At 40.8% G+C, this 12,500-nt stretch overlaps 1 protein-coding gene across 3 annotated transcripts in view; it reads right to left on the reverse strand.

Moving 5' to 3' along the window:
* The window catches only part of sema3b (sema domain, immunoglobulin domain (Ig), short basic domain, secreted, (semaphorin) 3B), a 49,712-nt gene that overhangs the window by 15,248 nt on the left and 21,964 nt on the right, over positions 1-12,500 (reverse strand). The window contains exons 5-11 of one of the 3 annotated variants that reach the window (XM_061985520.2): positions 11,540-11,659; positions 11,389-11,476; positions 11,207-11,326; positions 10,993-11,135; positions 9,517-9,631; positions 5,686-5,755; positions 4,954-5,098 (exon numbers count right to left, since the gene is read on the reverse strand). In XM_061985520.2, the coding sequence (XP_061841504.2) occupies positions 4,954-5,098; positions 5,686-5,755; positions 9,517-9,631; positions 10,993-11,135; positions 11,207-11,326; positions 11,389-11,476; positions 11,540-11,659 (801 nt within the window). Of the gene's footprint in view, positions 1-4,953; positions 5,099-5,685; positions 5,756-9,516; positions 9,632-10,992; positions 11,136-11,206; positions 11,327-11,388; positions 11,660-12,500 lie in introns of all 3 variants that reach the window. The other 2 variants (XM_061985519.2, XM_061985518.2) reach the window with 2 other exon arrangements.

Raw genomic sequence — 12,500 nt, forward strand, 5'->3', positions numbered from 1 at the left:
ATATACGTACATACATATATATATATATATATATATGTATGTATATGTATGTATGTATGTATGTATGTGTATATGTATATATATATATATATACATATATATATATACATATATATATATATATATATATATATATATACAGTATTTATACACAGGTATATACACATTAGGGCTGGGCGATATATCGATATACGCGATATATCGCGGGTTTGTCTCTGTGCGATATAGAAAATGACTATATCGTGATTTTCAAGTATACGTTCTCACGCAGTTGCTTTTAGCTGCTGGCATTACACGACAGGCTCTCCTCGCTCTTTCCTGTGTCTTCTTCTCACAGACAGACAAGCGCACCTTCTTACATGCGTCACATACTGTCACGACATACGTCACATACGTACTGTATACGCCCTCGCGCAGCAGAGAGGTAGCAGCATGACTAATGTTAGCTGTGGTGCTAGCGCAGCCGTGCTAGTGGTAATACGAGAGAGAGAAGGTACGAATCTGGTAACAAATGAAGGAAGAATTAATTCCCCCAAAAAACAGCAGGGGGTCCATCGTCTGGCGGTGGTTTGGCTTCAAGTGGGAATATGTCGAACAGACAACCGTAATTTGTCAAGTGTGGGGCAAAAGCGTTGTTATAAAAAGTAACATTACTGCTAATATGTAGCATCATTTTATGGACAGAATTTCTAGGCGCAGTCAAGGCGTTGAGGGGATCTGGTTTGGTGGCTGCAGGATTAGGTCTCTGCTTTTTGCAGATGATGTGGTCCTGATGGCTTCATCTGGCCAGGATCTTCAGCTCTCACTGGATCGGTTCGCAGCCGAGTGTGAAGCGACTGGGATGAGAATCAGCACCTCCAAGTCCGAGTCCATGGTTCTCGCCCGGAAAAGGGTGGAGTGCCATCTCCGGGTTGGGGAGGAGATCTTGCCCCAAGTGGAGGAGTTCAAGTACCTCGGAGTCTTGTTCACGAGTGAGGGAAGAGTGGATCGTGAGATCGACAGGCGGATCGGTGCGGCGTCTTCAGTAATGCGGACGCTGTATCGATCCGTTGTGGTGAAGAAGGAGCTGAGCCGGAAGGCAAAGCTCTCAATTTACCGGTCGATCTACGTTCCCATCCTCACCTATGGTCATGAGCTTTGGGTTATGACCGAAAGGACAAGATCACGGGTACAAGCGGCCGAAATGAGTTTCCTCCGCCGGGTGGCGGGGCTCTCCCTTAGAGATAGGGTGAGAAGCTCTGCCATCCGGGGGGAGCTCAAAGTAAAGCCGCTGCTCCTCCACATCGAGAGGAGCCAGATGAGATGGTTCGGGCATCTGGTCAGGATGCCACCCGAATGCCTCCCTAGGGAGGTGTTTAGGGCACGTCCCACCGGTAGGAGGCCGCGGGGAAGACCCAGGACACGTTGGGAAGACTATGTCTCCCGGCTGGCCTGGGAACGCCTCGGGGTCCCACAGGAAGAGCTGGACGAAGTGGCTGGGGAGAGGGAAGTCTGGGCTTCCCTGCTTAGGCTGCTGCCCCCGCGACCCGACCTCGGATAAGCGGAAGAAGATGGATGGATGGATGGCATTTGAAAAGTCACCTGCTGGAGAATGAAGAGTGCTTTAAACTCTGCATGTCAACATCTCCGTTCGGTGCCACACGCCCACACCATCAAAATGCCGAGGCAAACATTTCCAGATCAACACCGTATGAAAAAAATAGTGTTTTTTTAGTTGTGATTTCCTTCTCTGCATGAAAGTTTAAAAGTAGCATATATTAATGCAGTATGAACAAGAATGTTTTAATGTAGACACATAGAATCATCATACTGCTGTGATCATCTGCATCAAGTGTTCATTCAAGGCTAAGGCAAAATATCGAGATATATATCGTGTATCGCGATATGGCCTTAAAATATCGAGATATTTAAAAAAAAAAAGGCCATATCGCCCAGCCCTAATACACACACATATATATATATATATATATATATATATAATGTATGTATGTATGTATATTTATATATATATGTATGTATGTATGTATGTATGTATATGTATATATATATGCATATATGCATGTGTGTAGATTAAAGCTGAAACGACGCGTCGACGTAGTCGACGTCATCGGTTACGTAAATACGTCGACGTCGTTTTTATGCTTCGACGCGTCGCATATTTACGTCACACTGCCGTCATGGCGGAGCGCAAAGCAGATGATGCGAGCGGTGCGAGCGAGGGAAAAAAAGCACGCCAAAAGTCGTCAAAAGTGTGGGAGTATTTCAATAAACAAATGTATATAATTCGGCATTATTTCGGCCAGTCGGCTTATAAAATCAGAGCCGATCAGTTTACGTTCGCGCGCAGGTATAACGCGGCGCGCTCCTGTCTCATCTGCTGGTGCGCGAGCCCGGTAATTAGACCGCTGTGTCAAATCAAGGAGTACAAAAGACGCCAGCGCAGAGTGGAAAAAGGTTTAGTTCATTACAGATAACCCAGAGTTGTGCCAAAAGTATGTAAGATTTAATATTTCTCTTCGTGGGTGTGGCGCACCTGTTGCGCTGGTGAGATGGGAGGGGGGGTTGTGTGCATGTAGCGTGCTTAGTCTGGAGGCTAAATACACACAGTGTGTTATGTAACTGTTGTTTAGTGTTGATATTCTTTGCTTAGTTTGATAAATGTTGGAGCAGTTTGCTTCATCAGGAGGGTGAAGTCGCTCAATTTAAAGTGTTGGATTTAACTGTGTTGGTGAGGGCGTAGAAAAAGGGGCATTTTTCTACCAGTAGACAGCGTTTAAGATTCAGTGTTTCACTGCTAAATTAATAATATATTTATATTGAATATGGATTTTAAATATGTATCTAAATAGGTGGTTAATTGGTTAGGTATTTATGTATTTGCATATTGGGTTTTCTGTTGCATTTATCTATTGTGTTTCTGGTGTTAAATGTATTTTATATGTATCTTGGTGCATTTATGTTGAGACAATTTATTTAAAATCTGTTTTAACTTAAAGGGAAAAGATGTGTCCATTTTCTTGCACTTGTTTAATGGTTAAGAGTTTGATAGCTAATTAATAGTTGTAAATTATGGGATTGATAATTGATTGATTTTTTACAGCATGTTAATCTTGTGGTGTTTTGTCCTTAAAGGTTTTTCACCTACTAAATAAGCTAAAGGCTACTAAAGGCTACTAAAGACAGCTAATGACAGCTAAAGAAACTAAAGTCTATTAACACTGCTAAAGACTGCTAAAAAGACTAAAGAAGAAAAAAGAAGCTGTTTCTTGGTTGGAAAAACTGTTGCAAACTAAAGGAAAATAAAAGGAAAAAGTAACTACGGTCTGGTCTTTTGAGTGAAATCCAGAAGCCACATTCAGCATTGGTACATCCCTTCAAGTGTGGGATAAGCACAGCGAAAAAAGCAAAACACTTGACAGTTGTTGTATGCACACTGTGTCGAGCGGAAATGGCCTATCATAGCAGCACAACGGCTATGAAGGAACATTTGAAAAGAAAACACCCGACAGCGTTCTTGCCATCACCATCAACTAGTCAATCGTCCGCGTGAGTATACATTGTCATCATTACACAAAATCATGAATGTGTCATTTGTATCTGCGTTGTAAATTCATAAACTAAAACACTGTTTCGCTCTGAGAGGCGCGTTTGGCATGCCTGTTCAGTGTTTACAAAGACGCGCTCCTCTTTAACGCTAACGTTAACTAGTTGTGCAAATACCTTTTACAACATTAACAGTTACATATACTATGTACAAACCAACAATTAACTTTCACTTTAATCATACTATCATTGTTGTGTTATTAAGCAAAATAAGCAATACTTTTACTTTTGTTGAAATGTTTACACTGTTACAGAATATTTTGTTTTGCACTTTTTTGTATTGGATGTTTATCTTTATTTTTGCACATTTTAAAGCAAAATAAGCAATACTTTTACTTTAGAAATGCTTATACTATTGCAGAATATTAAGATTTGCACTGGATGTTTACTTTTATATTTGCACATTAAAAAGCAAATAAGCTACTTTTAATTTTGTTAAATGTTAAAAGTATTAAATGTTTACATTGTTACAGAATATTTTGTCATGTTGTTGTCAATGTTGACTGAGTGGCCATACTTTTTTTTTGTATATAAAAGTCATGCCTTTTGAAAAAACTGGCCAACATTTATTTTTTCATCTTCATTTTAAATAAAAAAAATAATCGGTAAAAGGAAAAATAATCTATAGATTAATCGAAAAAAATAATCTATAGATTAACCGATTAATCGAAAAAAATAATCTATAGATTAATCGATAGAAAAATAATCGTTAGCTGCAGCCTTAGTGTAGATATATATACTGTATGTGTGTGTTTATCTGTTGTCTGGGAAAAAATGATACTGTAATCCTGACATGCATCTAATTCTCATAAATAGCTACTAAATCTAAGCCTACCACTGGACAGATGACACTTTCATACAAAGGTAGGCTTAGCTACACGCCCTAAAATTAAGCCAGGAGCTCTGCCGACTATCCATCAATCATTTAAAAAAAAAAAATATGATTGTGTTTTTCTTTAGCAAGTATGGTAACCCAGCATGACGCTGCTGTTGACCTGAGTTTAATGTTAGCACTTTAGTGCACGTAGCTACGCTCCTGTTGCCAACTTTTGTGTCCTCCTGTCCCGCTCCTTATTGTGGATATATGAAGTTGGACAAGTGCACAGTTGATGTCAAAAAAGAGGATCAAATCCTTCTTGGAGACAACATTAAAGCTACAGACACTGTAAGGAGTACTTATTCAAATACATGTTTAACTCTTCTCTACATGCCACTGACCTCTGACACTTGTTTAAAGAACAATACAATAGTTGTCACTGCCATCAGCTCAACCAGGTGGAAATGTAAACTGTACTACTCATGGCACCCACACACACACACACACACACACACACACACACACACACATACCATTCCAGGGCGTGGATAAGGCACTTTTCCCTGGAAGGGAACCCACTGGTAGTTGGGCCCCTCTTTGTGAGCAAACGGCCCCAGGAAGGCCCTCCGGATGTCATTCATGGAGTAAAGACACACCGCTGAGCCTTTAAATACACTGCTGCTGGGGGACAGGGAGAGCAGGGTGAGATACAACACACACACACACACACACACACACACACGCACACACACTCACACACACACACACACACACACACACACACACACACACACACACACAGACATTCTTGTATTTGTGACCTTCTTGAGACCTCCAAAAAAATGCCTACCTCTTTAGGACTAGCCTTTCTAGATATATAAAAATTTGTATTTACTACATTAATAATATATACATACTATGCAAATATAAAAAAGGTAAGCTTTAAGTAATGTTTTATTTTGTTTGTTTGTAATTGGTTTTTAATCTTCATTATTTACTTCAAGTTATTACAGTATGTCTCTATATACATATTTATTTTATTTTTTAAATACATTTTGGCCAAAAGGGGCGCATTTCAATTTCTTACACACACTGGTCAACATAGAGGGGGAGACATTCCCTATTACATGCAATGGTTTTCCATATTGGAACTTGTTCACACCTTCTCATATGGAAGGTACATTTCCTTGTTGATGTCTCAAGAAGGGTAGAAATACAAGAACACACACACACAGACCCCCACACACACAAATAGTGTGTCTGACCTCGAAGTGGAGAAGACTGTGTAGACCAGAGGATTCTTTCTGTCCCTGGTCTGCAGCAGGAATACGTCGCCTGAGGATGGACACGCACACACGATTGTTTCAAAGGTAGTGCATATAAAAATGTTTTCTTCAATAAACATTTGTCCCTCAGCACATTTAAATAAATGCATGTATATTTTACCTAAATATATACCTCACCCCAGAATATAAATCTTTTTCTACACTTTTTTTTACTTCGAAGCATACTACTAAAAAAAATACTTTTGTACTCAATATATTTATAAAAACATTTGTTTCCCATCAGAATAATTTACTCATTTAATAATTTTCTTTAAAAAAAAAAAAAAAAAGTTTCATAACTTCTTCCTCCAAAGCATACTATTTTTTTTAAAGTAAAAAACACTTTTTGAACACAAAAGTATTCTTTTTTCGCCAAATATTTTTCCTTAAACTTATTACACCTTTTTTCCTCTAAAGTACAATATGCACATTTTGAAAAATTACTTTTTTTAATTTAATGTTAGTTTTTTTCAGCCAAATATAATTTTTCAAACCTTTTTCCCTCCAAAGTCTACTATTTATAAAAAAATATATCCATGCATCTTCTTCCGCTTATACGAGGTCGGGTCGCGGGGGCAGCAGCCTAAGCAGGGAAGCCCAGACTTCCCTCTCCCCAGCCACTTCGACCAGCTCTTCCCGGGGGATCCCGAGGCGGTCCCAGGCCAGCCGGGAGAGATAGTCTTCCCAACGTGTCCTGGGTCTTCCCCGTGGCCTCCTACCGGTCTGACGTGCCCTAAACACCTCCCTAGGGAGGCGTTCGGGTGGCATCATGACCAGATGCCCGAACCACCTCATCTGGCTGCTCTCGATGTGGAGGAGCAGCGGCTTTACTTTGTGCCCCTCCCGGATGACAGAGCTTCTCACCCTATCTCTAAGGGAGAGCCCCGCCACCCGGCGGAAGAAACTAATTTCGGCCGCTTGTACCCGTGATGTTGTACTTTCGGTCATAACCCAAAGCTATTGACCATAGGTGAGGATGGGAACGTAGATCGACCGGTAAATTGAGAGCTTTGCCTTCCGGCTCAGCTCCTTCTTCACCACAACGGATCGATACTGCGTCCGCATTACTGAAGATGCCGCACCGATCCGCCTGTCGATCTCACGATCCACTCTTCCCTCACTTGTGAACAAGACTCTGAGGTACTTGAACTCCTCCACTTGGGGCAGGGTCTCCTCCCCAACCCAGATGGCACTCCACCCTTTTCCGGGCGAGAACCTTGGACTCGGACTTGGAGGTGCTGATTCTCATCCCAGTCGCTTCACACTCGGCTACGAACCGATCCAGTGAGAGCTGAAGATCCTGACCAGATGAAGCCATCAGGACCACATCATCTGCAAAAAGCAGAGACCTGCAGTCACCAAACCGGATCCCCTCAACGCCTTGACTGCGCCTAGACATTTTGTCCATAAAAGTTATGAACAGAATCGGTGACAAAGGGCAGCCTTGGCGGAGTCCAACTCTTACTGGAAACGTGTCCGATTTACTGCCGGCAATGCGGACCAAGCTCTGACACTGATCATACAGGGAGCGGACCGCCACAATCAGACAGTCCGATACCCCATAGTCTCTGAGCACTCTCCACAGGACTTCCTGAGGGACACGGTCGAATGCCTTCTCCAAGTCCACAAAGCACATGTAGACTGGTTGGGCAAATTCCCATGCACCCTCAAAGACCCTGCCGAGAGTATAGAGCTGGTCCACAGTTCCACGACCAGGGCGTAAACCGCACTGTTCCTCCTGAATCCGAGGTTCGACTATCCGGCGTAGCCTCCTCTCCAGTACACCTGAATAGACCTTATAGGGAAGGCTGAGGTGTGTGATCCCACGATAGTTGGAGCACACCCTCCGGTTCCCCTTCTTAAAGAGAGAAACCACCACCCTGGTCTGCCAAACCAGAGGTACCGCCCCCGATGTCCATGCGATGCTGCAGAGTTTTGTCAACCAAGACAGCCCCACAGCATCCAGAGCCTTAAGGAACTTGGGGCCGATCTCATCCACCCCCGGGGCCTTGCCACCGAGGAGCTTTTTAACTACCTCAGCAACCTCATCCCCAGAAATAGGAGACCCACCACAGATTCCCCAGGCACTGCTTCCTCATAGGAAGACGTGTTGGTGGGATTGAGGAGGTCTTCGAATTATTCCCTTCACCGATCCACAACATCCTCAGTCGAGGTCAGCAGAACACCATCCTCACCATACACGGTGTTGACAGAGCACAGCTTCCCCTTCCTGAGGCGGCGGATGGTGGTCCAGAATCGCTTCGAAGCTGTCCGGAAGTCGTTTTCCATGGCTTCCCTGAACACCTCCCATGTCCGAGTTTTTGCCTCCGCGACCGCTGAAGCTGCACACCGCTTGGCCTGTCTCCGGAGTCCTATGAGCCAAAAGAACCTGATAGGACTCTTTCTTCAGCTTGACGGCATCCCTCACGGTTCTAGGATTACCGCCACGACAGGCACCAACTACCTTGCGGCTACAGCTCCAATCAGCCGCTTCGACAATAGAGGTGCGGAACATGGTCCACTCGGACTCAATGTCCAGCGCCTCCCTCGTGACATGTTCAAAGTTCTTCCGGAGGTGGGAATTGAAACTCTCTCTGACAGGAGACTCTGCGAGACGTTCCCAGCAAACCCTCACAATGCGTTTGGGCCTGCCAGGTCTGTCCGGCATCCTCCCCCACCATCGCAGCCAACTCACCACCAGGTGGTGACCGGTAGAAAGCTCTGCCCCTCTCTTCACCCGAGTGTCCAAAACATGAGGCCGCAAATCTGATGACACAACTACAAAGTCGATCATGGAACTGCGGCCCAGGGTGTCCTGGTGCCAAGTGCACATATGGACACCCTTATGTTTGAACATGGTGTTTGCTATGGACAATCTGTGACGAGCATGAAAGTCCAATAACAAAACACCACACTGGTTCAGATCCGGGCGGCCATTCTTCCCAATCACGCCTCTCCATGAGTGGTGAGCCCATTGGAGGGGGGACCCACGTTGCCTCTTCAGGCTGTACCCGGCCGGGCCTCAAGGGGACAGGCCCGGCCACCAGGCGCTCGCCATCGTGCCCCAACTCCGGGCCTGGCTCCAGAGGGAGGCCCTGGTGACCTGCGTCCGGGCGAGGGAAATCGGAGTCTCTGTTTTTGCATTTCCATAGAAGTCTTCAAGCTGCTCTTTGTCTGATCCCTCACCTAGGACCTGTTTGTCTTGGGAGACCCTACCAGGGGGCATGGAAGCCCCCGGATAACATAGCTCCCAGGATCATTGGGACACGCAAACTCCTCTACCACGATAAGGTGGCAGCTCAGAGAGGAGTAAAATAAAATAAAATTAAAAAAATATATATATTTATACGCAAATGTTTTACCTAAAAATATTGGGTTTTTTCCCCCCAGAATAATTAATTGATTCTGCCAAATATATAATTTTGTTTTCTTAAAAGAAAAGTCAAAATTTCCCTTAAAAATTACACCTTATTTTGATTTTTAAAATGTACAATTCAATTTAATTACAATAATTTAAAAAAAAGTATTTTCATCCATTAAAAAAAACATCCCCATCCAAAGCAAATGATGTCTAATAATTAATTTCATATCAAGCAGGAAGTGAAATATCGAGGTAACATGTCTTTTATAACAGTTTACAAATATCGAGTCTTTGTTTATTAGCGTGGTAGAAATAGTGGCCTAAGGTGGGCGCTAATATTCCCATTTCACGCCAGGCGGATCACATGACCTGACAAAGATGCAGCTGCACAAACAAGATGGCTAACTCACGCAGCTCGTCAAAGTAGGTGTCGCCGCCGTCGACCCCCGGCACCGAGCAGATCAGACGCGTTTTGAGGAAGGTGGTCCACTTGTTCACCAGACTTCTCTGACCGCCCATGTCGTTCTACAATGAACACTCTGTTACCATGGAGACCAGGAATAGTTACAACCATAAAGTGAAGCCTCAGAAATGTTTCAAAGCTCTTTTACTTTGTTTTTTTTGTCCTTGCCTGACTACTATTCAACAATACTTGCAAAGGGGAAAAGTGTGAAGACAACCATAGAAACTTCAATTATTATTTACATGGAGCAGCAAAACATGCATGCAATAATACCATCTCAGTCAATAGTAGTTTGTCACTGGAAAAATCTTACTGCCAATTTATAATTTTTTTTTTTTATTTTACAGAAAATTGTGTTCGAGATTTTTGTTCTTAAAAATATGTAATTCTTATAAGAAATATTTATTTGAAGAATACAACTTTTTGCCTAAAGTGTAAAAAAAAAAAATAACTCTTGAAAATATGCAAACAAAATTTTAGATCTTTTTTTCTAAAAAAAATAAAAATAAAAATACTTAAATATACTTAAATACAATTTTAGCTTTTTACCGAAAATGTAAAAACAAATGACTAAAAATATGCACACGTTTTATTTGACTGAAAACATTGCAGATTTGTTTTTCTTCAAAGTGTATAATTTTTCTCAAAAATAATTTTTGCCTAAAGTGTAAACAAACTAACTCTTCAAAATATGCAAACACAACATTTTAGGAATACAGAATATAGGATTATTTTCTAAAAAAATACTTTAAAATTTATATTTAAATTTAATTTGAGCTTTTTACCGAAAATGTAAGAACAAATGACTAAAAATATTCACACACAAAATAATCGTGTTTTATTTTACTGAAAACTTTGCAGATTTGTTTTCCTTGAAAATGAATGTTTTATTCTACAGATAACATTTTTATTAATGTTTTATCTTGAAAATATATCATTTTCAACAACATATTTTTTATAAAGAGGACAATTTTTTTACGGAAAATGTAAAAAAAATCTACTGTTGAAAATATGCATACATAGAATTTTATAAATAATTTTTTTTTCTAAAAAAAAAACAAACCCAACTATTATCAAATTAATTTTGTTTTATTGTTTTCTTTAAATTATACCAAATTAATTTTTAAACTAGTTTTCATTCATTTATTTGTATTATTTTTAAATGTATTTTTTCTTTTTAAATTTGAATGGTTTTCATTAAAACAAATGTTTTGATTAATGAACATTTTTAGAAATATATATTTATTTTTTTATAAATGTATTTTATTAGTTTATTTACTTAAAAATGTCATCCTGACCAAATCCAGCATGGAACATTTTAAACATCACTTCTTTTTACACTTTTAAGACCGTTAAAAATGTGATGGTGTAAAATGACGCTGGAACAGACTAATTGGCTGCCAGCGGTAGTAGAGGAAGTCACCCTGCACAGTTGTCCGATGCGCGAGTATGTAGACTTTCCAAGTCCTTGGGCCTCCACTGCCGTCTCCCGGAAGAAGAAGAAAACTTTGTCGTCGTCGGGATTTTCGCTCTCCGGGACCCAAAAAGAGCCGACAAACTTTGGCTCTGGTGGACGTGCAACAAGAGAAGTCAACAATTTGTGTCCTGGCCATGACCAAAAGTTGCCAAACATTCACCGTTGAGCCAACGCGAGTCGTGTTGCTCCGTGCGGATGGACGGACGTCTGCCCAAACTTCGGAAGATGGTGAAGTCTCGCCCCATCAAGTCCGTGGCCACGCCCGCGTACAACTCGTCGCCTGCGGGACAAGAGTTTTAATAAGGCGTCGTGATAAAAGCAGACGAGAGATGACATCGTTACCGATCAGCACGGAGGCAGAATGATGACGAGGATCATACGGACTTTTGCCTTTGCCGTCTTCCACACTGGAAGAATCCATCCTGAACACCTGGTCCTGACAGGAAGGACACGTCAAGTCTGATAAACCTATTGACCTGTTTACTAGTCTCACCTCCATCCTGTGGCCCACCTCCACGTAGGCACAAGTGGGATGGAATGCTCCCGTGCCACACACGTACAAATGTGTGCGGTTCCAGTGATGGACCATCTTCACGTAGTTCACGCAGTCCGACTGAAACGCATCACAAATATTATATTATATTTTATTTGTCACTTTTTAAAAACTTTCCCCAAGTCATTTCATTATTTTTCCTAAAACAATTTGGGGAAAAAAAGTTGTTTTTTACTTGAAAATTTAATAAAATTACTTGAAAAAACAACATTCGGAAAAATGGCATCTTTAGAAAAAATATAAAATTTTACCTCAAAGTCTGGAAATATTTCTTAAATTAAAAAAACATATATATATATATATATATATATATATACACACACATATATATATATATATATATATATATATATATATATATATATATATATACACATATATATGTAAGCTGTAAAAAATCTGCTGTACAGTATGTGTGTTTGGGTCCTATTTTTTGGAACACAAATACAAAACCTCACTATAATGTCTGATTGAAAGCTAAAAACGTTATGGATTTTTTCTTTTTTTTTACTGAATGAGACACCCAGAATGTACATGAAAATAAAGAATGTGGGATTTACAATATTAACTATGAATGATAAAACACTGAATATTAAAAACGTTATGGATTTTTTCTTTTTTTTTACTGAATGAGACACCCAGAATGTACATGAAAATAAAGAATGTGGGATTTACAATATTAACTATGAATGATAAAACACTGAATATTGACAACATATGAAAGTCACCCCCCACACCCCCATCGACATATTTTACAATCAAGCGAAACGCAACAAACAGCGAAATAAATATACAATCTGTTATATATCTGATACATCATTAAGCTGTTGAACTTTGTTGTTAAAATGTCCTTCCTCGTCTGTCCCTGACACCCGCATTTCAGGCTCTGGAAACACTCTCC

This window comes from Nerophis lumbriciformis, linkage group LG23, assembly GCF_033978685.3.
Source record: "Nerophis lumbriciformis linkage group LG23, RoL_Nlum_v2.1, whole genome shotgun sequence".
Taxonomy (NCBI): Eukaryota; Metazoa; Chordata; class Actinopteri; order Syngnathiformes; family Syngnathidae; genus Nerophis; species Nerophis lumbriciformis.